This window comes from Amblyomma maculatum, chromosome 10, assembly GCF_055883805.1.
Source record: "Amblyomma maculatum isolate TAMU_Amacu chromosome 10, ASM5588380v1, whole genome shotgun sequence".
Classification (NCBI taxonomy): domain Eukaryota; kingdom Metazoa; phylum Arthropoda; class Arachnida; order Ixodida; family Ixodidae; genus Amblyomma; species Amblyomma maculatum.
This window is the reverse complement of record NC_139353.1, coordinates 10148248-10175368: the sequence shown is the minus strand read 5'-3', so window position 1 is coordinate 10175368 and position 27121 is coordinate 10148248. Positions and strand designations below refer to the sequence as shown.

Genomic DNA, 27121 nt, shown 5'->3' with positions numbered 1-27121 from the left:
AAAAACGGGAGGTGCCGATATCGTACCGCAGCCCGGGAGCACCGCGGCGGCGAAAGCGACGGCGACAGGAGGAGCAACCGCAAGTGGCGAAGGCGTATTCGCTCACTTGCCAGCAGCTGAGAGCTGCTACCGGACTGCGTCGAGCAGTCCCTCGTGCTCTTCCCCACAGACGGGACCCGTTTCAGCTCCGTGGCAGCCTGGAAAAAGAACAAGACAGCAGCACCCTCTCCCTCTCTGCTCGCGCCACCTCCTCGACGCGGCGCAGCGTCAAGGCAGCGCACCTTTTCTCCTAGCCGCACAGCTGGGCCGACAGCGACTCAGAGCGCGCGTGGCTGCCGCTGTAGACGCCTGCGCGAAGAAAGAAGCGTCGGCGCGACTCCCCTCCTTGCCGAAGCAGCAGCAGCAACGCCGGTGAGGAGCTAAAAATAATGACCGCGTGGGACCGGGTCCGGACCCCGGTTCGCACCCTCCTCGCCTCCGCTGCCGAGACCGAAGACCAGAGAAGCCCGGACCGACGGGAATCAGCGGCGGCTGCGCCGCACCGGCGGCCCCCATGCGACGACCGACGCTAGCGGTGCTGGACGAGCGAGGCCCTGAGCGACCACGGCTGTCCTGGACCTTCCGGAACGACCGGAACGCGTCGCCGGAGGTCCCCGGCGGAGGAGCATTGTGATCTCCCAGGTTTGATCAGCCGACCGGTGAAGTAAAAAGGGACCGATTCTCCGGACCTCTTGACTGTATCGGCCACGCTGCTTTCTCCGAGCTTCTTCGCCGCTAGACTTGGGACTGTTCTAAGAACATCACCAACAGTGATTGGTTCCCGCGAACTGCAAAAAAAGGCAAAAGGCTTCTAGGTGGATTTCCCAACTGCAGGTGGTCACTCTCGGGATTTCGTCTTGATTATCCGCAACACGTGTTTGAACTGCAGACTACTGTCAACAGCGACGGCAGTGGTCAAGTACCGTCTGCTAAAAGAAGACGGACGCCAGCGTATGTGAAGTCAGAGTTATGTCTCTGATGCAATCATTGTGCGTCCACATTACTATTGTTGGTTGACGGCTTGGCTCTTCCTGTTCTCCAGTTACTTCGAGTCCTCCGATCTCACTTGAACTCAGTGTAGTTGGTGAGATGCGCGGCTTCGCATCAAGGATTATCTCTTTAGCACTGGTATCTATATATTAACAACTCATCACTTCTTATCCGCTGGTCGTAAGCTCCAGTCATCTTTTAACTCCGTTTGTTTACCGCGTTCAATCGCAGCACATTGACTCACAGGACTGCTTCACACCGAATGGCAGCTGGCTCTCTCCTGCCACAAGGAGTCAAAGTTGAATTCCTTCGAAGCAGTGCATAGCAGAGTCGTCTATATCCATAAACGTGTCTGGGACAACCTCGTCAGGCTGTGAATTGGCACTAACGATGCCCTTGTGAACAACTTGGATCTTCGGACTGGACTTGTAACTAAATTGACATTTGGGAAGAGCATATTGCAACTGCCGCCTACTTAGTCCGTAGACAATCGAAAACTACCTCAGGGAGCTTCGTAACAAAGTCTTCTTCACGGCTGGTGCTGACCACGTACAAGAACTGAGACGTCAAAGATACGAAAAACGCCTTTGAAATGATTGCGAATGGTGCGCATCTAATTGTTCGTGTGTATACTGATCGGATCCAGTTGTTCGACTCGTGTTTCTGAGAGTCATTAGGTTCTAGCTTACAAAACATCGTGCTCACTAGGCGACCTCGATCGGTCCAATACCGCATCGGCCCAGGTATTTAAGACACAGGTGTTGCGGGAAGACGCCCTCACGCAAGAAAACTGCCAAGTCGCTGTACTCGGCTGCAGGTTGTTTTAGTAGCAGCGTTTAGGGCAACTCGCTCTAATAGTGCATCTTACAACCTTCGGGCTGGACACAGTTCGACGACCTATCAGGGCGGGCGACTCATGTTTCGGCTGAAGCAGCAAAAGCGGCGACGACGTGAATCAACACAGGGCCTCGTCAGCCGGCGCTCTCACAATGACTCCCCGGCTCAGCACGGCGGCGAAGCTTCGGCCCACCGGCGGCGCCAGGTCTCTGGAAACAGCTGTTAGTCGGGGCAAATGTGAAGCGCAGCTGTAGCGCATACGGCCGGATCGTGGCATCGCACTATAGCTGTGGTTTCGGGACCCGTTTCAGAGCCGAGCTGAGCGCAGCTGCATGGATTAGGTGTGTGAGGGCAACAGAGCGTTGTGCGTTCGGGAGCGAGGAAAGAACGGAAGGCACATATCGAGAAAGCTAGGGTCCCGCGTTCTCCGATTCTTAGGTACGCTCGAGCCGAGGACTCGCTTCTGTGCCTCGCGAGGAGTCGTGTGCGTGACGTCAGCCGAGTGTGTCTGTGTTCGCGTGTGTGCGCGCGTTTGGCGCGCCTGTGTGGCCGTTGTGTGTCTGTCCGCGTCGAGCATGTGTGACGTGTCTGCTGACGGCGGCGACTCCTTGTGACGTGAGCGACACGAGGAGTGAAATATTCGAGGAACGGAGGAGAAGAAAAAGATCGAAGAAGAAAAGAGAAAGTGGTGGTGGCGAGACGGACGAAGCTATAGAGAAGACATTGGCCAAGTGTTACCCGGCAGCGGCGTTTTCTGTTTGTGAGTGGGTGTGTGTACGGAAGCCGATTTCTGTACAGCCGCCGTCTCTGAGTGGCGTCGGCGAAAGGTGCCTACTTTGTGACCTTCTGGAGCTTCTTCCGGACGGGGAGCAGGATTACGTTATGCAGCCCTGACCCGGCTCGGGTGCCTCCTTCACAGCCGAAGGTATAACCGTCGCCACGTTCCTTGGGAAGGTTCACCGGAGCTGCACCAGAAGCAATCATGATTCCGAGAACGGTAAGCCGTTTATCCGACCTCCAGATGCGACCACGCTATCGCTGATTGCCAGCACGAGATGAGAATGCGAAACTAAAATTGGTTGTCGGCGAGGTAGTCAGGACAGGAAGCGTCATCAAAGGGGGCGCTGTGCGCGAGGCTTGTTGGACTGGCGCGGACGGCCCCGGAAAGAGAAAAGAAAAACACTCTATATCTACATTTTTCGTGAATGCAACCTTTAGCTGAGTCGCCGAGGGCAGCACGCGTTTCATTGGTGCGCAATCCTCCATGAGAGTGGTTTTGATCGGTCTGTAGTTACGTATCGCTGATCCTGTTTGAACATGAAATATCGATCTGTTTTTTGAACATAAAACATCGACGAAACATCAAGAACATCAGGCTTGCTGCGTCGATTGTATTCTCAAGAACTGATTCCGTGGCTCGAAAAAGGGCTTTTAACATTGAAATAAGCTTCGCAAAACGTATCCATCAGAACAGAAACCAAGCAGGACGTGTAAGAATAATGCCCGAAAATTTTTATTTTACTGGATAAAACTAGATGGTGCATGACTGCCCGTCTTAGTGCAAGCCTGTATTTGGACTTAATAGGCATTTGAGTTATGCGTTAGATTTTGTGTTCTCCTTTTTCTGAGTTGCGACTGCAGTCGAGTCAGTTTTGACTATATTTTCACTGCGATACTTCAATACCGCATGAAGTACGGGTGGGATATACTCAATGCCCTTCATTATCGGGTTTTATTTCTTTTTTTTCTGAAATTCAGACTCGGGCCCAGCCGAAGCAATACTTTTGAGCTCAACCCCCGTGGTGGTAGAGTGGCGCTCGAGTATTGTGCTCAAGGATGCGGGATCGAATCCCGACCACGGCAGCCACTTTTCGATGGAGGCAAAAAGCACAGCACTCGTATGCTGTGCGATGTCAGTGCACGTTAAAGAACCCTAGGTGGTCGAAATTTCCAGAGCCCTCCACTACGGCGTCTCTCATAGCCTGAGTCACTTTGGGACGTTAAACCCCGTAAACCAAACTTTTGAGCTCAAATTCGGGTAAAGTTTCGTTATTCAGCAAAAATTTCCATAATATGTGTTTTTTCTTTCATATTATTACTTTTTTTTTTTTTTTTTTTTGCAGCAGAAGGCAATGCACACTCAGGGTTTGTTGAAGGCCTGAACTCCTTTATTTTCATATTGGTCTTTTTTTTTTTTTTCCTTCATGAACTATGGAAGCACACTCCAAACAATTTATCGATTCATAGTTTTTCTTCCTTGCTCGTAATTACTTCGTCGCTTACATTATTCCTATGTACCCTCCGCGGAGCATTTTCATTCGAGTACAACAACTGCACGCCTTTGTTTTCACACCGTGAAAGCGTCCAACATTCCGGCAATTTTTTTCTTTCTTTATTTAACGCACAAGAGCCGTAGAGAAGGACGCCGCTAGCGCAGGTATCTTTTGATAATAGTTATGCCAGTAAGGCGTATGGTCAGCGGCCTTGCATTATCCTCTCGCTTTTAAAATGTGCTGCATTTTTGAAATTATCCTTAAGCGTAATAAAAAACGGGTTATAGAAGAGATTTAAAATCGCCTGTTTACAGAAGGCACCTCCTTGAATAGGACACTGGAAAATTTTCCTGCGCTGTGCGGTAAACTGCATTATATTCAAGGCGCACTTTCAGGCAGTAAGTGGGTTCAACCTGATTATCGAAAAACCTGGTCGAATGGTAGCGAAATGCAAAGGTGTCCGTGTGCTGTGCGATGTCAGCGCACGTTAAAGATCCCCAAGGGGTCGAAATTACTCCAGAGCCCTCCACTGCGGCTCCTCTTTCTCTCTTTCCACTTTTACTCCCACCTGCCTTCCTTTCATTACAGCGCGGTTCAAGTGTCCACAGAAACAAGTGTGACAGCTACTGCGCCTTCGCTTTCCTTTAAACCGATTTGAATTTTGCGTTGTGATTCAGGTAAAAAAGCTTAATGCATCTGCATATACCACTACTCCTATTGGAAGATGGCTTACCACAAAGTGCCATGGTATAACTTTACGGCTCTTTTTGCGAAGACGTTGGGTCGTTGCCCTCGGCGTATCCAACCACGCCTGGCAGTGTAAAGTGTAAGCTCCGAAAAAAAAAAAAAAAAAATACGCGCCGAGTCCACACCGAGCTCACGAACGCTGGGTGAAAACCTTGTATGGTATACCGACCTTTTCATGGAATCGGTACAAGATCATTTTTTGCATGAAAAGCAGATCAGTGCTGCGGCTGAAGCAGCACGATGGCGTGTGTGCTTAGCGCGTTCTTTGATTTGCATGCGCACCGCGATTCCCGACACTTTTCCAGGAATTAGCGTCAAACCACTGCAAAATTAAACAGGATAGACTCGCGCGGCCGCTTTATGTGTTGTCTATTATATCTACTCATGCACTGATGCACAGTGTGCAAAACCTCTTCATTTAAACGACCATACAGGCAAAAACACGAAGTCTGAACTTAAGAACAATACGCGTTTTTTTTTTTTTTTTCGGTTGTCTTGCGTGGGTACACGTTAGAAACAATGGCGATGCGAAGACTCGTGCAAAATACGCGGACTGAAAAGGGATTGTGGATGAACATAAAACGAAATTTACACAAACATGCGAGGTGATCCAGTATGAAAACAACGAAGTGGAATTAAAGAGAGGACGTGAACCCCTTGTTTTCCGGCTCGCTTTGGGAGATAAACGGGTCGGAAAAACCTGGTAGTTTTCCGCATGATTAAAGCGTTCCCGATGTCGACAATGTTACTGACAAAATACAAGCGTTGAGGTTGGACTGAATAAATACGTGCGGTATTTTTTCGAAGGCGGCTCGTTGTGCACGTGTGCATCAGTGGCGTTTATGAAGATGAGTTCAACTGCGCGACATGATTTAACTGGTCAGAGCGCAGCGGTGGTGTCGTATGACAGAAGGTTTAGTATAACCTTCTTATTATACCCGGTTGGTGCTCCTACAATGTTACGCTGGCTAATCAGAGCAGACGACATTAAAAAGGCGAAGACATAGTTACGTTTCGTGGTTATGATGCCGAAGCACACGTAAGTGCCTATATTTGCGTGTAAAATGACATTGAATTCCCTCTACTACAATTACATCATCCAGATCGATTCGTAGAAGGCGTTCGCAGCGTGACTAGACAACCCCCTCTCTCCTTGCGTTGGGCATTATTATCACGGTAAGGGACGCGACAAACGGAATCGGCACCGTCATGAGCCACATATCAATACATGCATGGGAGATCAAGCAATTCTTTTTTTCGAACTGTTGCTGAAGTAATGCTTGTTAAGCCCCGACACCCCTCATAGCATCAACCCTTACCCCGGCACATGCTACTGGAACCGTCATCTTCAGATTAGAAAACAACCGGTGAAAACATTTATAGTGAGTTTTTATATGTTATCACCAGGCTTGAGCCTCTGCAGTTGATTCAAAGTTGAACTAGCATGAAGCTAGAGAGGGCGTCGTGGCATTAATCAAATGAAAGATTTTCCCACTAAGTCCGGGAATATACACATAGTGCACTTTCAGGTTAAAAGTTAAGTTAGAAGTTATGGTCGGTTAAGAAATTGGCGCCGCTTGTCGGGACTATACCAAATTCTATTTATTTTATTTTCTTTTCTTTTATTTCAACATACTGTTAAATGAGTAGGCAATACATTAACATACAAAATAGAGCACAAAAAATACATAGCATAACTAACATAAAACACATTACAGAAGTGGGCAATACATTGGATTGGAATACATACACATATATATATATATATATATATATATATATATATATATATATATATATATATATATATATATATATATATATATATATATATATATATATATATATATATATATATATATATATATATATATATAAACTCGTACACTGAACATTTGACGCAGCCATCGTCAAAAATGAGAAAAGTAAAGGGCTGCCTTTTTGGCAAGTTCAACAAAATTGTCAAACAATGACCGCGCAGTAATGGGTGAGTGGAATTTGTTCCATTCTCGTAGAGATCGTTGAAAGTAGGAGTAAAAGAAAGAGCTATTATTACAGGAAAATCCGTCTTGTCTATTCGGGTGAATCTGTAAAGTCTGGCGAGTAGATTTAAGCTAATGAAATCAGAGTAATCTAGCTTAAATTAGTTATCGACCAATTTAAACAGAAACTTTAAACTCTGCAATTTCACTCGACTAGACAAAGTCGAGAGCAGTCAAGAGTACAAGATGCTGAGGAATAATTTAAGTGAGCGTCAAGCGAAATGCCGTCACAACTTTAGTCGTCATGACAATATTGATGAAACGAAATAATATCATGCTTGTCTATATATTAACATTAATTATGTGTTTAAACGACGCACTAACAAAGAAAAGAAAAAGCCTGTCGATTAACAAAATGAAGAATGAGAATTCACTAAGTTGTAAAAATATTTACGCGATCAACAAGACAAAGGTCATCAGAGATTTCGTCCAAAAGGCAACCTAGATATAACAACGCCTAATACATATCCTTGGCGGTAAAAATACGCGGAACCCACTATGAAACTATCGTGCGTTCTGAATTTCAGGTGAAGTAGGCAGCGAGGCTAATTTCCAATTATTTTTGCCTCCCTCTCTAACCCGCCGTAGTGGCTCAGTGGTTAAGGGGCGCTATTGCTGATCCCACGGACGGAGCGTCGTACCTGGCCCAATGGCCGGTTTTTGATGGTGTCGAAAAGTAATACGCCTGTGCTTTGTACGATATCAGTGTACCTTAAAGTACCACAGGTGGTCCACATTTCCGGAGTCGTCCACTATATGGCTCACCTCGTAGCCTGAACCGCTCTTGGACACTAAATCCCAAAATTTAGCTCACGCTAAGGTTTTGTATATTTGTTTCGTTGTATTCAACAATGTTGAGTGTATCGCGGAATCCAGATTGCGTGGCCCTTGTGATTGCATTTTTGTTGGAGAGGAAACAGTCTACAGTCGTTGACTGTGCATGTTTAAACATGTGCAGTCTTTTTCTTTTCTGTTATTATGTAAATAGAGTTTCGCCCGTTCATTTACATGTGCAGCATTTTAAGTTCTTTATTGAAAGGAATTTCGAGCAACGGTGCCTTCGCGCTTTTTTCTTCTTCATTTAGTGTACATGGCTGTCGGATGAACTCTCAATTGCGCGGTTTGTCTTTTGCAGTTTGAAGCTGCTACCAGACAAGATCCACACTGGTTTATTAAGCCAATGCCAGCACAGTAAATCAGTTCAGCGCCATTCTCAGGTTAAGAAAGAACTAGAATGAGATATGTAAAAAATACTAAAATGAGTAAAAATGACACAGGACTAGTATGGAATAGCATTTCTAGACTGTCTTCAATTTATCCCTTCTTCCTCGCTTTGGTTCAGTTTGCGATTGCCATTTATCGCGTAACAAAAAGCATTGTACTCGTCTCCAAAATCTCATACAATGGCACACATGTTCCGCTTGTTTGTGCAAGCCTCTTTGGTGTTTTGAAATGAGCGGCTGTTACTTATCTTTTCACTTTTTAAACACTCCTCCGTCTCCTCTACCGGCGTGGTCCAGGCGCCGCCCAAGGTGTGACAGTTACCGCGCGTTAGTTATTTCCCCTCCATCTTCATCCTCTTCTTTCAACTTAAAGCTAAAACGCGAACTGGAAAACCAACGAGCGTGACTCAGACCTGCTATAGGCATCTGTAGCAACGCACCGCCCGCACATTGGCTGCTCGACAGCGCACATTTTTTGTCGTAGCCTTGGCGAGGCTACAGGTGCGTGCAACGATGCTGCTAAGCTTTGAGCGGCGGTGTACAGCGTACCTGTTGGACGCGTTCTTATGGAGCGCACGCAGACATTAAGTAGAATACGAAATGGGGCGTCAAATACTTTGGACGCCTTTTCCACCTCAGCTGTTCTTCCCAGCTGCTTTGTATCCAAGCCCTCCTGAACGCTTATTCGCTTCCAGTGCGCAAATAACTCGCCAGCCAGTTTGGTCACGAAACCCATGTTTACAAAAACCAAAAACTACGCAAGAAGTATGTGAGATCGTTTTGATTTAAAGCAGCGAGCGATGATGTTGGAGGAAGTTATCTAAAGAGACAATTACGGCTAGTGAAGCGCCGGACATGTCAAGCAGGCAGCGCAAAAGCGAAAAATGCAGAGACTACCCGGATGTGGACAGCAAGAGGGAGAGCGAAAAGGAAAGAAGGAAACGCGACCGCATATCGCTTGCAGCGTCGTAAACAAGAGCGTCTGGGGGAACAAAAACAATAGAGCAATTCTGTGCTGAAAAAAAAAAAAAAGAATGAAAATTGCCTGTGAGAAAATGGAAGACACAGTAACTTTCACTTCTCGGTACATGGGCACCTGAACCGCGCTATGACGGTAGGGACAAGGGCGCGAGAGCGAAAGAAGAAAGAGAGAAAGATGTTAAGGGGGGGGGGGGGGGGGCGGAGGGTTACGGAGTAATTTTGACCACGTTGGGATCTTATCGTGCCCTGACATCGAATAATAGCATGCGGTCGCATTTTTGCTCCGCCTCGGGAGACCTTTAAGCGCTGTACAGATACATTCGTGGTCAAGTGAACAAAGAAGCTATGATCGGTATTACAGGTATATGGAGAACCTTGCTGCTTTCGTTCAAACGCATGCATAATCTAGTTTTACTGAACTTATTCGCAAGGCAACGGGACACTGGCTTTTCTTCGAGACAGTTCGACTAGCGTGACTCTGACTCATTGTGATATCGACAGCGCAGTCATTTCCATGTGAAACATCCCACAAGACACAGCCCGATCTAAAAAAAAAAGAAATGGTTAGAATGATACAAACTTGAAACTATGCCTACACACAAACAAATATATCGTAGGGGAACTAATAACTATGACCGATGTCTCTTTTGAAGTTAGTCACTGCTCGAGCAATTGTTTCTCTTTGAGATTCTTAGGGGGTGTAATGACGCCATAAGTTTCTCATAAAACTCCTGCAGGATGAATTTAATCCCTTAAGGCTTAGGGTGCGTAATTCTAAAAACGCACGCGGGCCGCCTTGAAAGGTAATCTATACGCCTTGAGAGAACAGAAATAATGGGACTCATTTGACGTACTTTTGTCGCGCCATTTAATTATGCGAACGTCAGCACGACATCTGCGTGCGGATTTCCCCTTGGGCGAGAGACGGTAAGGTGCATCCAGTATGACCTCGTTGCCTGTGGGGAACGCTTGGCTCCTGTTTACTGTTATGCGTTCGAAGCGATGCCACTCGCGGGCGTTGGCATATGGAGAGAAATGCTTTGCGTGCTCGCTCGCAGCATCGCGGCACTTGAGGGTTTGGGAATTCGCGTCGCTGGAGTCGGCGAATACGGCGCCGCTGACTCTGACAGGATATTATTTTGTGCGGTTAAATAGTTTCTGGCGGCAGACAAGCGAGTTTTAGCGCCGTGGCCATCACACCAGTTCTGAATTGCGACCACGGCGACCACTGAGAGTGGGTGCGTCGGCTACGTGTGCTTTTGTGTACCGGCATGATCGCGTGCGCTCCGAGGGCTCCGCTTGCACTCTGCACCTTTTGGAAACGTGCAGCTAAAACTCTCTACTGGAGAATTTCTGCATATTGTCATCCCGTACCTCCCCGGTTATCCCTTATTCTGGGTAGTACCTTGACGTAGATATACAGATTACTGCTGAAGCCCGACAAAGGTGGCCATAGTAGCGGCTAGCTTAGGCAATGTTCCTTCAGTGTATGGTGCCACGGTACCACAAGTTGGTTCACGGTACCACACGCGAAGGTCTGTTTATGGTTTTTCCTTGAGCTGCGTTCCTAATTGAGCAGCAATGAGACGATGAACGCACTACGCATGGTACATGGTGACTGACCTTCAGGAATAACGAACAAAACCTTGTTCGCGACCAGTGCGTCATATGTTTAGCGTATCAAAGGGCTCGATAAGTCTGCTCTTCGTTTCAAAACCCACAGGGGACAGTGAAGCACACGCGACATCGTAGAGATCTCCAACAAATATCCGACGACGACTCGATATCAAGCATCTCTTGGCTGGTCAAAACTTGGCTGAGATCGAACCCACCAAGATGCGCTCAGCGGTTAAGCGCAGTCACTGCGACGATGAGAAATTACAACACCACAAAAAGTAATAATATCAGACGCAATACAGTGTCGTTTTCTTTGCTTCGTCCGTGTGCTGCGGCGCTCGTTCGTCACTTCCTGTTTTTGAGTATATATGGTAATTAAACCGCGCAGAAGATTTTAGCTCTAAAACAGGTCTCTCAGCACGAGAGGAAGGTGCCGAAATACCGGCCTGTGAGTTTAAAGAATTGACAGGGGTTAAGTCCTCTTAATTAAGCCGTTTAAGACGTGCTAAATAATTGTTTGGCATGTTTTAGCTTGGTTGTGGAGCACTGAGTGGCTTGCACAGAGTTTAGCAAAGTTTTAAACGTCGTTAGTTGGTTTAGATTCTGTGGAAAGGAAAGACGCAGTATCTGTCTTATTTCTCATGTCTCATTCTGTCTCATTGGTGAAAACATTAATATTATATGTATCCAGAGAGGCAGTGTAGTGACCTGAAAGGCCCCCACATTTCACATTCACCTTTTACATTCACTAGTTGGGATACCTAGACAGGCACTCCATTGGCGTTTGCCGCAGCCCAGGCGCGGTGCGTTAAGGCCTTTAGAGCCTCAAAGGGGCAGCAGCCAGACAGGGTCGCCTCCCAGTTCTCTCGGTAAGGATTGGGGATAGGCATGGGTTTTCTGGCAGGCCTGCACCACTATACCGGCACCATGCGGCAGGTGTCAGACGTGTGAGCACCGCCCGTCAAATTCGGGATCAAAGTTGATGGGCACAACATCGCATTGGTAAGCAGGGGCAGGAGCACCCGCTCGTTAGCCTTCCCCAGCCCTTTGAACAGGGTGGGGATAGTTTGGCGTGTGTGGATTTGTGATACTCACATATTTCCATAAATGTGTAAGCTGGATTGAAATCGCAATCCTGGTGAGCGTCGGGTCACATGTGAAATGCCCGGAGAGAGAGCGCGTAGGCGGAGGCGTGGGCTGCCTCATTCCCATGGAGACCTTGGTGAGCTGGAGCCTAAACGAGAGATCGGTACACGGTATCCGAATCTCCACTATAATTTTGATAGATGCTGTAAGCTAGGGAAGCAGGTCACCCTTGCTGGACGTTGCGACAAGCCCCTCGTGAGTCGGTTATTATGTATTTGGAGGAAGAGTCGGAGGCTGCGGGGGCGATGGCAACCTCTTCTGCGTGGGTTGATTTATTTCTTAATGGACGCCTTCACTAACAATTAACAGCATAAAATACAATTGCAGGTTAATATGTCGCCAGTTCCAGTCCTAGTCGGTTGGACTAGCATCCATCTGGTGGTCCAACTTCACTAGCAGAGGGATGCAAATGAGAAGCGAAATGTTCGACACCATATGAACGCGGCGCAAAGGACTTCTGCCTCACAATTTTAAGGCGAAATGACGTGATATTGTTTTTTTTTTTGTTTTTTTTTTTTTTTTGAGATATGCAATGGTTAGGCGATTTTGATGGCCTGCTGAATATGGCTATCGACCAAATGTGGGTGGCCCGGTACGTCCTGATTTCAAGGTATACCAAAAGCGTGCGATGGAAACAGTAGTGACTAGAATTTTTACACCAACGCACAACATTCACGCCGTGTGCGAACGAAACGCGGATGCCGTCCATACGGCTTAAGCCGCGCATGCCCATAAAGACGCCGGCGTGGTGAGAGATGGAAGCCAGGTATAGAGCTTCGCTGTTTAGAGAGAGCTTTAAGGAATAGGGGTGATTTTTGTGGCCTTGGCGAACATTAGCAAAAGGTCGTATACTAACCAGTAAGCCGATTAAAACAGGCAGGTCGTAATAACTAGTAAGCATATTAATTAAATTCCAACGAGGACTTCATTATCTTTGCTTTAGAGCGCCTAGCGGAATTCACATATTTTTAGATGAACGTTGGTATAAAATGTCACATAAGGTTTAAGGGACACAGAGAGAGGAAAAACTTCATTTGAGCTTTCACAATTCTTCAAGACTTCTCAGCGTTGCGACACAGCAAATTCTGGCCTTCCCGGGGCACCGCTTGGCAGCTCATATACGTGTCACGAGGCTTTCTCTGTGTCATCCAAGGCCTGTAGAAGCGTGTATAGTGGCCCGATAGAGACCGAGAGCTCGGCCATTTCGCGGAACATTCGAAAACAGTACTCTTGCGCAGTGAGCCGGGCTGCCTGTTCTTTTCTGTCTTCCTCGTCTCCGCTGAAACACCAGGTACAGCTTTGTGCGTGGAGTCCGTATGCAGTTATACACTTGTCGTCCTTGGATCCGTAGCTAGCCTGCGCTGCGTATACGGTTTTAGCTCGGCAGGCGGTGGGGACTTGCCCCACCTGGCTAGCAGCCGCCGCCGCAGGCATCACGTCACCCGTTTTATTAGAGCAGCAGACGGACAGAACACAAGCTCCGCGATGCGAGGAAACAATTAGGGAGGGAGCAGTGCGTCTATCTTTAGCAGTGGAGAGAATAAGAAGCCAGGTGACTATGCGGTAACCGTGCGGCTCGAGTGCGCGGAGCACGCGTTTATAGTAACGGCAGACTCCGATCCACGTTAGCGACCCGGGCTGAGTAACCTTGGGTGGCGCTGCCGTGGGATAACTCGAGGAAGTCCGCGGAGTGCGGCCAAGTCACAGTGGTGAGGCCACGTGGTGGCTTCCCACATCGCGCCGTCACGGGCGTACAGTATGGACCAGACTTAGCGGGAACACTTGATCATGCGGTTCTTCATCTCTCAAGGCGGTAGCGGAGAGTGGACGCACTGTTACCATATCTGAGTCCTCTCACCTTGTTTACGGTCACCTCGCCATGCTCTTGTACGCAGATAGCGTTTCATGAGGAAGAGAACCACGTTTAGAAGAGTTCTCGTGAAGTGTGGTCTTCGTTGTATGCCAGCGTCAAACTAATTGAGAGAGTCGAGCCCGACGGTGCTGAAACTACCTCCTGGAGAAACGAAAATCTAAAGATGGAGAACAAAAGTCCCCGAAGGTTCGATTCTCATTTTACAGTAGTTAGCCGAGTTGGCACCTCCTGCAAATGGGATGCTTTGTGGTCTCGACATCACGCAACCCAGCTACAAATCCAAACTCTGCCATGTAATCTGCCATCTACAATCTGCCACAGGCATACTCAGTATTTTTCGCTCACAGCTACAATGCCGACGCCGGATTCTTTGGAGAACGGGCTTTTGACTCTGTTGCGTTAAACCACGTACACTTCACGCTAACGTGATGGCGCTCAATGTGTTGTTATTGCGCTATCCAATGTGAGCATCGGTGGTGAAGTGCATATTTATGTCGAAGAGACGCTGCAGGCATCTCGTTAATCATACATTTCACATCAAGGACAGAAATGACAACACCTTGACCGTGTTTCCAGTTGATCTCTCTCGCTGGCCTTTTATTTCTGTCCGTGAGCGCAAACAGTCGGCAAGACTATGCGAGGAATACGTGCCCTCTACTGGAATAAGGCGGCGAGACAGTCGCATAATGACAGCATCTTCCTTCGCGGAAAAGAAAGCTCGTGACAGCGCGCAGTGACCCGGGCGTACATTGTTCGAGACCAGTGGGATACGATGACGACTCCCTGCTCGGTACTGGGACGCCGATTGAGGCAGCATGCGATGACGCACGCTGGGAGCGCATGAGCTCAAGCTCTTTTCTCTGTGGCAACGTTGATGACCTCACAGTCGGCCTCCGCAGGTGTTATAGAAAATTCTAGGCAATCGCTAGGCAAGTGCTCGCGGTAGTTCGAGCCGGATCGAGCCGAAGCTACGTGAAGCAATCCAGAGCAAAGTTTCCGTGAATTAATTCGTAGCAAAGCATGGATACAGAACCAGGCGTGAAACATTGCAACACTAAGCAATGTGAAATGCAATGCAAACGGTTGCCACTACAGCTAGCAGAACAAATGTCTACTACACAGCCTGGCAAAGCTAAATGTCTGTGCTGAAGTTTCCCCCTTAGGTAAGAGTGCTTCGAAGGGAAACGAAATAAAGCGCCGTGACAGGGAAGAATATAATGATGTAAAAGATACTAAATAAATCGAGGTCATATAAGCACAGTGAATGCGTCTTGTGTGTTCCTATAAAAGCAGAAGCACAAACACGAATTGACCGTTATGCGAACAATCCTTTATTCGTTTACAGGAAGCAGAAAGCATTGTTAAATGTGCTCGTGCTATAAAAAAAAAAAAGAAAAACTGGGCAGATCACAAGGCGCAGAGCCTCGCCTCGTTCACGTCAATGGGACGCGTCTACAGGCAGCATATATATCACCGGAGAAATTTGGGGAGTACGGACAGAGCAGATTAGTGTACTTCATGTCAAACGGTTCCCTCTGGCGTGACTTGTTGCCATTCGTATGCTTTAGGAGCAGATCGACGCGTACAGTCATATGCCAGGTCGGCGCCAGCGCGCAGTCTCCCCGCGCTCTGAATCTGGGACGAAACACGCGCATACAACGGCATACACGGACAGCTGCGGATGTGGAACTGCTTTCCGGCGTTTTCTATCTCGGCGGGCACAGCTTTAGAGCGTAGCGCGGCCCCATAAAACGTACTCGGTTCGTTTTGCGCACGGTAACGCAGCAGACGTGTGCTCAAGCCGAAGCACTGCCCGTCACTGTCTTCATATCTCAACTATTTGGAGAAACTGCATGCTGCAGAACTGCTCTGATATGAAGTGTACGCTCAGTTTTTAGGACAGTTGTTTGTCGACGGTGAGTAAGTCAGGGGAGGGTGCATATAGTTAGGTACTTCAGAGAGGACGACCGGAGGAGCAGAGAACAAGAGACAAAAATTCACAATTTTTACAGTGCCTGTTTAAGCGAAGGTCAATGAAAGCCGATGTGTAGAACTTGCGAGTGATATACGGTGCCATCCAGCCGACGCATTCAGTTGCGGACGTGTGTAGTGTCAGTAATAAAAAGTATAGTAACAGCCGCTATGCCTCCACGAATTTGGAACAGTGCATGAGGTGGGACAGAAATCGGGCTTAGCCGTTCATCGTTTAAAACTGCGCTAAAAGTTTTACTGGACAAAGCAGAAACGAAGTCACAGCAGTAGAGTGCCGACTGACGACTGATTGTAATGGTTAAGCAAGACTTCTTTTTATACAAATATGCACAAGTGCCGTCTGTAAGACACAAAACACGAGGGGGAAAATGACATTAGCGATTATGCCCATCTGCATAAAGTGTAGCGATGTATCTGCTTCTTAACAGTCTGCACGCATAATTTCAACCGATATATCTGCTTGTGACGATCGCTGGTGTGAATGTTTTTCCCTCGTGTTTTGCGTCTTACAAGCGGCGGGCACACGCGTACGTTTTGTAGAAGGAAACTTCGCTTCACCCATTAAAAACGCTCATCAGCTCACGCTCAGTGTTGCCTTCTTTTTCGGTCTGTTTTTGTGTAAAAAATTTAGTTCATGTCAAATCACCTGTCACATAATGGTGATTGAAAATGTTGCGATCGTCAGATGTCGTATATGAAGTGTTGTTTGTCACGAGTTTTCTCTCGCCCTCTTCCTCTCTTCCCGTACGACCGAGTGCCAGCCCAACTTCGTACACTCCCGCCTCCTATTGACGTATTATAAATTCTTGCTCGAAGAATAACGAAACTGTTGGTGCCTTAGGCGCACACCTCATTATTCGCGATGAAAATGCTGATACATGCAGGTCATCTGACACGAAACTGCTAAATCTTAACACTTAAGCGAGGAGCGCCCGTAACTGATATATCCTGGAAGAAACAGCTCACAAAAGGCGAGGGACCAGAAAAACGGATGATGCAGGACAAGCTCTCGCCCGACTCGCCCCACTGAACCCTCTACTAAGTGATAAATGTAGGCCCTGCTAATCAGAAATATGCTCCTCTTGCGAGGTGTGTAACTTCACATAGGCCTGCCAACGGCTCTAAAATTAGTTCTGACGAAGCCTCTGTGCCAGCAGCCACGTGTTTCTCTCCTGCTTGCCATGCAACGATCGCCTGCACCTGTCGTGCTCAGGGTAATGGAACTCCCCATACATGGCAAAATTACTTTTGAAAAAGAATTAAATTACAATACTAATTACTTTGCTGAAAATCGCAGAAAAGTAATTAAATTACATTACTCATTACTGCTCCCCAAAAGTACTGAAATTACATTACAATTACTTCTACTGAGTAATTCAATTACTTTGAAATTACTTTCTAGCTTCCATAAATGCAAAAACTAAGTAAAGCTATTAAACATAACAACAACTTGTTCTCCAGAGTATTCTAGTTGCCTATAGTTCAGCTCAATTCTGTCTCCTTTTGCCAATCCGTTACGCTGGCTTCGGATTGCAGCACGTCGTTCCTGCTTTCGCGCACTCTACTTTGTTGTCTATTGAAGGAGTAGTGGCGCACTTTAGTAAAAGTAATTTCGTGAGGAATTAATTACTTTGCTGCCAAATTAGTACTAAAAGTAATTCATCACATTACTAAATTACCAAACTGAAAAAGTAATTTATTACATTACAAATTACCGAAAAAAGTAATTAAATTACACTAATTTCATTACTGTAATTCAATTACTGCCATGTCTACTCCGTACATATGCACTGACAGTTGTTGGCTTCTAGATGTGCTTTAAAATCAATCTCGCCCATTGATGTTCAGTATATATACCACAAGCTCGATGCGTTGCTACCTGACCTTTAATTCAAATTCCCGTGTTGCATTCGTCCCGTAGCCAGTATGAAAGGTCGGATAGTCAAGAGCTACTGCTATAAACGTACGGCTGCAGGGCTGCACTTTCATCGCCGGCACTGCAAGGATGGATATCTCCGCCTCACGCGTGTCGACTCGCTCTTTCAGCCGCTGCCTGAGCAGCGCCGCGCCGACGTTCTGTAAAAGACAAAGTTTAATGAAAGCGTTTGAGCCACATTCAACTTCAGACATCGGAACCTTCGACCATATACATATATATTTGTGCCGCCGCACGACCATGCACCGTTAGTCAGATATCGAACCCGACACCTCGTACTGAGCAGCAGGATGACTTAGCCGCTAAGCAATTTCCACAGATGGAAAATGCGCCGAAGGATTTTATTTTAAAGAAACGCAAATATATGATCTAGATTGCTGCGAAATATTCAGCAGAAAAGCCCCCTTCTCCACCCCCCCCCCCCCCCCCCCACACACACACACACACACACACACACACACACACACACACACACACACACACACACACACACACACACACACACACACACACACACACACACACACACACACACACACACACACACACACACACACACACACACACACACACACACACACACACACACACACACACACACACACACACACACACACACACACACACACACACACACACACACACACACACACACACACACACACACACACACACACACACACACACACACACACACACACACACACACACACACACACACACACACACACACACACACACACACACACACACACTTCGCTTTCCCATGGTGGTACGGTGGTTCAGGCACTCGACCTCTGTGCCCAGGAATGCGGGATCGAATCCTGGCCGCAGCGGCCGATAAAGGCGAAAAGCAAGGCGCCAATGCGCTGTGTGCTGTGCGACGTCAGCGCACGTTTAAGAACCCCAGGTGGTCGAAATTTCTATAGCGTCTCTCATAGCCTGAGTCGCTTTGGGACATTAAATACCATAAACCAATCAATCAGTTAGCAGAAAAGACATACACTTCAGGCGGAACGTGAAATGCCAGAAGGGAATACGAGCAAGAAGAAATGCCAATAAATAGGAATGAATTTATTACCGCAAATTCCGGTATTCAATCCGCTTGTCCTATACATCTTAAAAAGTTGAAATGTGGCGCTTTGCATGCACCCTGTAGATGACCACTAAACAGTTTCCCCTCCCAAATTCCGGCAGACTTCGTATTCGGGTAAAACCCAATTTATCCGATATACAGCGATTCAATTTTTCGAAAATCGCATTAAATTTTCTATTCTCTCCGAAAATGCGCCTTCAGAAGAGAAAGTTTTCCTGTGCACAAAGTGAAAACATTGCGTGAAAACTGGCGGATACCTTGCGAATGTGTTCGAGAAGGGTGAATGTTTTAGCTAACTGACGATTTTAAAACACTTTTCAAATCTCATCATTCGCGGCGCTATTAAGTTGCGGAGATAATTCTAAAATGACATTTTAGAAGACAAAGGCCAGAGGACAAATACTATAGCAGGACCCCTTAAAGGCGTCATTGCATTATGCGCCATCCATACACTCTAACGAAGCCCCGTTTCAAGGCTTTCGAGCTTTTAAAGTGGTCGCTGTCAAGTCGAATCAATGCGTTCTTGCGCGATAAAAATTCAAGGAGACTTCGCATGGGCGGCAATGTTGCGCAGATTATAGTAGCTGTGCCAAAATAACTTTAAGGAATGTCAAAGATATTCCATTTTGTAAGCTCTTTTACTGCAACGTGCTTCTTACATATATATGTAGTAAAACATGGGCAGAAATACTGCATTGTATTTCCCGAAAAAGATGAGCATTTATAGCAATTTTTCTTTGCTCAAAAAAAACAACAACAAACAAACATGAAAACTCGAAACTGTGAGGCTTTGTAGATGGAAAACCTTATTTTTATCCTAGTTTTACCTAGAGAGCTACAGCTATCGCTCGAAAGATACCTCCTGAGCTCAAGAGAAGCCGAACGCGATTTTATCCCGAATTAAAAAAAAAAAAAAAAAAAGAGCAGACCCAAGACCGAAGGGATTTATGGATCGGCTACATGCAACCTAGTAAAAAAAAAATTTTTTTTCACATCCAGTGTTTAACTCAATGTCCACGGGTGAACTGCATACCGAAAGTTACGGTAGTAGAGAAGGCAGGGATATTCGAAGGAAAAGCCGAGGGACATGTAGCTTTATAATGAGTTGCTTCAACGCACAATACACGCGTGTGCGGACAAAGACGTCCAGGTGTCCTTCCCGGCTCGCATGCAGACTTCACTGCTCGGGCGCAAATAACCGGCAAATGGCACCGCAGACGTCCTCGCCCACTCTTGCCCCGTTTTAACGACCGGGAGCGAGACGCTTTAACGTGCGGCATTCCTTGCTCGGTTAAAGGCGTTTGAGAAATTTATTTTGCGTACGTGTACCTTAGGACTTTTTCTAAAGAAGCAGGCCTCGCCTTTTACACAGAGAGCTCCTGAATGAGGCAAATGATTTTCGGGCCATTTGAGCTTCGGGCGCTTAATACAAGTCAACTGGTATGTGCATGGCACCACTGATATTTTATTTTTCTTCAGAAGCTGTCTTGAACACGTGACATGTCGAAATAAAATTTCGGGAAACATTTTCAGACTAGCATTTTTTTTTTTCTTCAAGCATGCCACATTTAACTTCTTTGTTATTGTATTATGTGAATGAATAGCCGTGTGTGCATTTTGGTAAAGAACACTCAAAGTATGCTGGCAAAGCGCATAAGCTTTTTTTTTTCTTTTTATCATTGTAATCTATTAATATGGGAGCAAATGGCGGAGCGTGCCGCCAATTCCTAATGCCAGCAGTCTCTGTGAAGAAAAAAATAGAAAGTTGCGTTTATACCCTCCAGCGGCTATGGTGGAAAAGACGTTATAGTGAATAGTGTGAGCACTAAATATTCAAGATATAAAAGAGAGAAATGTTGACCGCCTATCTGTAAGTTTTAGCCGCCGTTACGTACTCGCAGTGTGTGGGTTTAAAGAATGTAGCCTAATTAAACTAATCTATTTGCTACCAGCAGAGTGCGCATGCACAGTCTGGCGATCTCAAGGTTTTTCACCATACTATTGTGTACTGAAATCTATATCCACTCAACGCGTAGTATCAGACTCAAATCTGGTTGGCCTCCGTCTTAGCAGTGCTGAAGTCAATAAGTTTACATGATATTATAGGCCTATAAAATGTGACTTAGAAAAACCTTCTTTTATGTATATTTGTAATCTATAGATTACAAATATACATAAAATAAGGTATACACTGTCCTGGTTGACAACATACGCCGGCGTACAGTTTTGTCTATAGTAGACATGTGTACAGGCTGATACCTTTTTATTGTTATTAATTTCGAAGCTTCACCATAACTATATACTTTATAAACTTTATAAACTCACTCTAGAGGCGGCTTGCCGAACAAATTCTTGGTAGAGTAAATTTTAAAGCGAGAAGCTGTCCTTCGGAGACCAGCCACGGTGACCTTCAGCATACGTCATGAACACGGGAGCGCTGCGTCTCGGGCGTTACACCCACTCCCCCGTGAGAACATGCATCCATGCTATGGTTTGCCGAAGACGACCGCGCTTTAGCTGGCGATGTTAGGTTTTGCTTCAGTTCCTGCGCCGGTATAAGCGGGATGAGGACGACTTATTAATCCCCTTTTGTTCATTTAAAAACAGCGGAGTTCTCCACTTTCTGATCGAAGTTTGCTTGATATCGCAGCAATTAGCTGCCACTGGCTGACGTTCTGTTGTTGACGCTGACATGGAGATCTCGCATTCCATTCCATTCGGCGGAGCTCGAATCTCTTTCTCTCTCTTTGCAAGTCTATTTTTTCCTTCTTCGCATTTCCTCCCCGGCCCAACCGCCGTTACTAGGAACAGCAGCACGCGTTTCACGTGGTATACACGCTCGCTTTCTCTCGCGATCGTGACTGGGCAGTAAACGGGGAATCGGGTCACGACACCTGGGCCCCCACCGTTTCCCTTCGACCGAACTGATGTAAACGGTACCTTCTCGGAGATGCTGTGTGCTGTCGTTTTATTTTGTCCGCATATGCTGCTCCCATAGACGCCAGCCTTGTTGTGATCGGCCATTCGTTATTTAGGGCCTCCGTTGTCGTTGGCTTACGGGTTTGCATTTTTCGTATTTTCGTGCGCGCGAGCTTCGCGGAAGTTTTGTTAAGGGAGGGCTTTTGGCTGCTTCTGTAGTCCAGGTGCGCTTTCCAACGACCGGTCTCTTGATCTCGCCGGCATGTGGGGGAAAATATTGCGCTGCCACCCGCTTCTTTGAATGTCAGAGCGTTACAGGGGGCCCGCATGCGTGCAAGTATGTGTCCAGTGCGTTAGCTGCTTGTTTCGTGTCGTGCATATTCGTCGGCGTGCAGCTGCCAACTTCACGGAAGTTGAGGAAGCTGTTCTTGACCGCAGTAATAAGTTCGGCTGTCCTTTGCAAGCTCAAGGACAGGGTAAGAAAAAAGAGTGTCAACAATGCGCATCAGAAGAAACATTTTTTTTTTTTTTTTTTTTAGAAACTACGGCTCCTCGTAAGCTTTCTATTTCAAACGCTCGCAAATTCTTTGTCAAATAGTGCCATTACGCTGGGAGTGAATGTCGAGCCTATAGAAAAGTGTCGTGAGCAGAAAAGCAACCTCGGTCAAAACGCCTTCCTCGTACACGGAAAGTTGAGCTAATTGGTACATGATTGCAAATTACGAGCGCTGCGACGGAGCACATGAATGCAAATTACGAGCGCTCTCGTTGTTGTTCTCCGTCGCAGCGCTCGTAATTTGCAATTCCTCGTACAATAGCACGTATTTTGGAATGTACACGCAACATGTGAAAAAAAGGCAGGCATATTTGCCATTAGTCTCACCCTTTTTCGGGCCAAAGGCAGGGAAGCTTCTGCCTCTCTCTAAAAGCGCTGCATGTAGAAAAGACGCTGTAAGGATATTTACACACTTAAGGGCAAAATCACTCGTCGAAACACCCACCACAGCCTATACGCCGACGACCTCACTCTGTGGATTACACACGGCAGTGACGGCCAGATCGAGGAGACTCTGCAGACAGCCATCGATCGCGTTGGTACCTACCTGGCCACAGTCGGCCTATCCTGCTCGGCCACCAAGTCTGAATACATCATTGTCCCAACCAAGGGAAGACGCCCCAGATCGCCTCCGGCATCCTTCAATCTGCAAGTACAGGGCACTCCCATACCCCGTACCGGCCGAATCCGTATCCTGGGCCTTCATCTACAAGATAATGGAGGAAACGCCACTGCTCTTCAGCGAATAGATCAATCTGTAATCCAGATCAGCCGCCTGCTCAAGAGAGTCGCCAACAAACATAAGGGCATGCGCGAATCCAACCTTTTGCGCCTCGTACAAGCCTTCGTTTGTACGCGCATTGCCTATGTTGCCCCTTACCTTCGCCTCACGCGAACAGATCGGGAACGACTGGATGCATCACTGCGCAAGGCATACAAGACAGCACTGGGCCTACCCATGTCCACTTCCACCACCAAACTGATGACCCTCGGGATCTCCAACACAGTCGACGAGCTGATTGAAGCGACTCTAACTTCCCAATATGAGCGCCTCTCGCTGACACATGCGGGCCGTGCAGTACTGAGCCAGGTAGGAATCACTCCTCTGAGGGCGACTTCTACGTATATGGACCTCACGCCTGAGCAGAGACTCAGTCTTCGTATACCTCCGCTTCCCAAACGTATGCATCCAGAGTATCATACAGAGCGCAGAGCCGACCGAGCCCGGCAGCTCCACAAACGTTTTACCGGTCGCCCCGACATTACGTACACAGATGCCTCCCACCACCCCCGTCGCCCCACTATGGTTGCGGTTGCATTGGCACCGCACCGAAATTGGCACAACGCCTGCAGCGTCCTCAACGCCGCAACTGTTACCACCGCAGAAGAGGTTGCCATCGCGTTAGCTCTGACCGACCCCTCTACCAAAATAGTTGTTAGCGATTCCCAACAGGCAATTCGTAACTTCGATGCAGGTCGCATATCCCGACAGGCACACACTATCCTCCGATCTCTCCCCTTACCGTCTACACCTCGTCTTCTCATATGGACCCCAGCACATGAGGCGCTCAGCGGGAACGCACAGGCGCATGCTCTATAGCCCGAGAACTCAGCTACCGGGCGGAGCACCCTCCTCAGCCTGCCGCTTCCTCTGACACTCCCCAAGGCACTCATTCACGCCTTGTTACATACACGGACATCGTCCAGCATTATCGGCTCGAACGGTGTCTATACCCCCCTGCACACCGGGAACTATCCCGGCGCGAGGCCGTCCATTGGCGCAAAATACAAACAGGAACCTTTCCCAACCCATGGCTATATAGCAAAATTTTCCCAAATCTTATTGCACCTAGCTGCAAACACTGCTCACAACCGGCCACATTCATTCACATAGTGTGGACATGTATACGACACAACGCAGACAATACAGCTACAAGGGATGCGTGGGAGTCCCTCCTGCGTACCACCGAGCTCGCCCAACAACGCCAGCTCATTTTGCGCGCATTGGAGGCCGCAGAGTCCCAAGGGATCCCTGCTGACCTTCTCTAAGCAGTGCAACCAGTCTTTCGGCTGGTTCCCCTTCTTTGGGAGTAAATAAAGAGTTTATCATCATCATCGTCGAAACACCAGTCTCACAGACTTAATTTTACACCTTTTTGGGGGTTGGCATTTCAGGGTCTTTATTACACCTTTATTTTATTCAAGGGAAATGGAAATGTGCTTGACTTCCGATTGTGTCGCCTAATGTCTGTTTGGTGCGACACGACATAGTTTCGTTTTCAAGTTTTGTAGATCAATTCTTCGATTAGGCAACTGTATGTAATGCATTAATAAGTGGCACGGGCAGAGGCTCTTTATTTTTCTTTCCTTTTCTGCCTCAACATAACATATGTATGTAATGCATGGCATTCTACTCTAAATTTTCATTTGTTCAATGATACGTATGCTGTCGGATTTGTTCGCTATACAGATACACAGTGTATAGATCACAAGCGACTACTCCAGAACACGGTTCAAGGAAAAAGAATGCTGGCAAATGATACGTGGCACCACACAAGTCTTCAAACATGGCGGCACTCTGAGTTCTGCGCGGTTTCGGTATATCGTTTGTGTCGCAGAAGGAAAAAGAAATAAAAAAGAAAGCAATGACGTCATCACAGGGGCGCCGCCACCACCTGGCCGGCCTTACTCGCTAGGGTGAAAGAAGAGGCACTTTCTTTCCGCAGGAAAGGAAATACCGACGAGAGGCTTTCCTTTTCTCGCTGTGCAATCGGCGCCCAGACGTCGGCGCCGTTAGTTTATACACAGTTCGAGAGAGCTGCAGCGCGAACGGCGCGAGTAGTAGCAGCAGCACCAAATCTATCTCCCTCTTCGTTCTGTCCTCTCTTTTCCTTCAGACCTTCATTTTAGTCCTCGGTAGCCCTCCGCCCTCACAACATCAACACAAGGTGCCGACCGCAGTCTATCGGGAAGTCATCTATGCTTCCAGGAAAACCGCTGCACGAAATAGTGACGCGCTGTCAGTCTCGCCCTGTTTACGCTAAGGAAGTCCTCGCAAATGCAAAAAGAAAAGCCCCTGTAGAAAGCCAGTAACGCGAGCTCCGAGGTGGAAGAAGGTCAATACGCAACACGGCGTCGCGTCGGGGGCTCCTGACCGTGAACTGGATCGTTGAACCCCTTCTATATGCCGCGCACTGCAGCCGAGGGTGAAGACACTGGAGTGGAGACGAGAGTATAAACGGAGTAGGAAAGAGACTTGATTTGTATATAAGCGGGGTGGATATAATAACGGCCTATGCCTCCTGCACCGAAACCACAGCACCGCTTTGGCTTTCAAGAGAGGGGGAAGAGCTTGGCGGTAACCTCGCCGTCGGCACTGACTAGGCGAAGCAACGGACGGTGCCGCCGCCGCGTTAAAAGACGCCAGTAAAAACATACCGTCGCTGGCGAGCAGAGGTTTATGGAGCGACTGCCGGATGAAGAAATTAAAAAAAAAAAAAAAAAAAAAAAACGTTACTCGATTTGCGTCGGTCTCAACTTCCCTCTTCCGTCTCCGCCTTTCTTTTCCTCCTCCTCCTCCTTGTCTCCTCCTGCACTCCACTCTGCTGGCGATGCTTTGGCTAACGGAATCATGGCCGGAGCGTCGGCCTTCGGTGGGTAACCGCTTCGTTATCCTAGCGCGTAATCGAGTCGACATCCACAGCCCTCTCGAAGCTTCTTTGCGGCAGCTGTTGGCTCTTCCCCGCCTTCCCCCTCAGCTCCCTTCGGGCCTTGTGGGCCTGCCTGTTTGTTGCTTCAGCGGGTGTCTCTCGCTTTTCCTCCCGCAACTCTTCAACTCGAGAGAGATCCTCTCGTTGTGGCGGCTCCCGGCGCTCGAAGCCGCGTTCGGCTCCACGGTCTGTGAATCGTCGTCGGCTAGTGAACTATGATTGGCTTTTGGAAAGCAAAGGCGAAACAATTGTTTCTCTATCGATGGACATAATCAGCAGGGCAGTAAGGCAAATCTTCTTTCTTCTTTCACTCCAACATTCATCTCTCCTTTCACCACGCGGGTCAGGTGTCCATCGGGAAGTGAGGCAGGTACTGCATCTCCCCATCCCTCCTAGCTGTTTGCTCGACTAATCAATGGTAAAGAGAAAGGGACACCGTAATTGGTGATTTCCAGATTCGCAGCGCCTGGGAAGAGGATAAATGATAACCTTCGTTATCGATACACACGATTCCAAGGCTCCTGCTGGTCGATCTGGTAGATTGAATGGCAATATTTTCCAAGCATGCTGCCGTCTACTTATACGTCGCCTGGATCTTTCTAGTTTCTCCACTCACTCTCCATCCTTTCCCTCAAGATGACGTTGAGACGTCCTCTCCTGTTATTACCACATATTTTCTTTTCTCCAAACCAATGCCATGCGCCGGGTTCCATGCAGTGCGGTGCATACCATCGTGTAGGTATCCTGGCCCTAGTGCGCTTTTATTGATTTTAGCTCATATTTCTCAGCAAGCCGAGACAATTGTGATGCAAAGGAGTTCAATCTTAGGGCTACTTATTTGCGTATTGCTAATCGCTGAGCAAAGAAGCCAACCAGATAATGTGAATGCGTTATCGGTAGGTGTATAACCAGTCATTCTCTGATCGCTAAAACATACTACTTCCCTTTCCACTTTGTAGTACAGGTCATTGGTTGCTAAGGGCGTGTTGTAGAACAAAATATAAACCGTTAATAAACGCGACTTTCATGAACTCAGCGCCATACCACACCGCGGCGCATTCCGCTGTCAAAAGCGGGCCAGGGAGACACTGACAGAGGGAGAGAGGAAGAAACTAAAGGAAAACTTGCGGCCACCCCCACCATA

At 47.5% G+C, this 27121-nt stretch overlaps 1 protein-coding gene across 2 annotated transcripts in view; it reads left to right on the top strand.

Moving 5' to 3' along the window:
- Nucleotides 1-284: 284 nt before the first annotated feature.
- The window catches only part of LOC146175544 (open rectifier potassium channel protein 1-like), a 100557-nt gene continuing 73720 nt past the window's right edge, over nt 285-27121 (top strand). For both annotated transcript variants that reach the window (XM_084581943.1, XM_084581942.1), the window contains exon 1: nt 285-2863. In XM_084581943.1, the coding sequence (XP_084438069.1) occupies nt 2849-2863 (15 nt within the window). In that variant the 5' untranslated portion in view covers nt 285-2848. The remainder of the gene's footprint in view (nt 2864-27121) is intronic.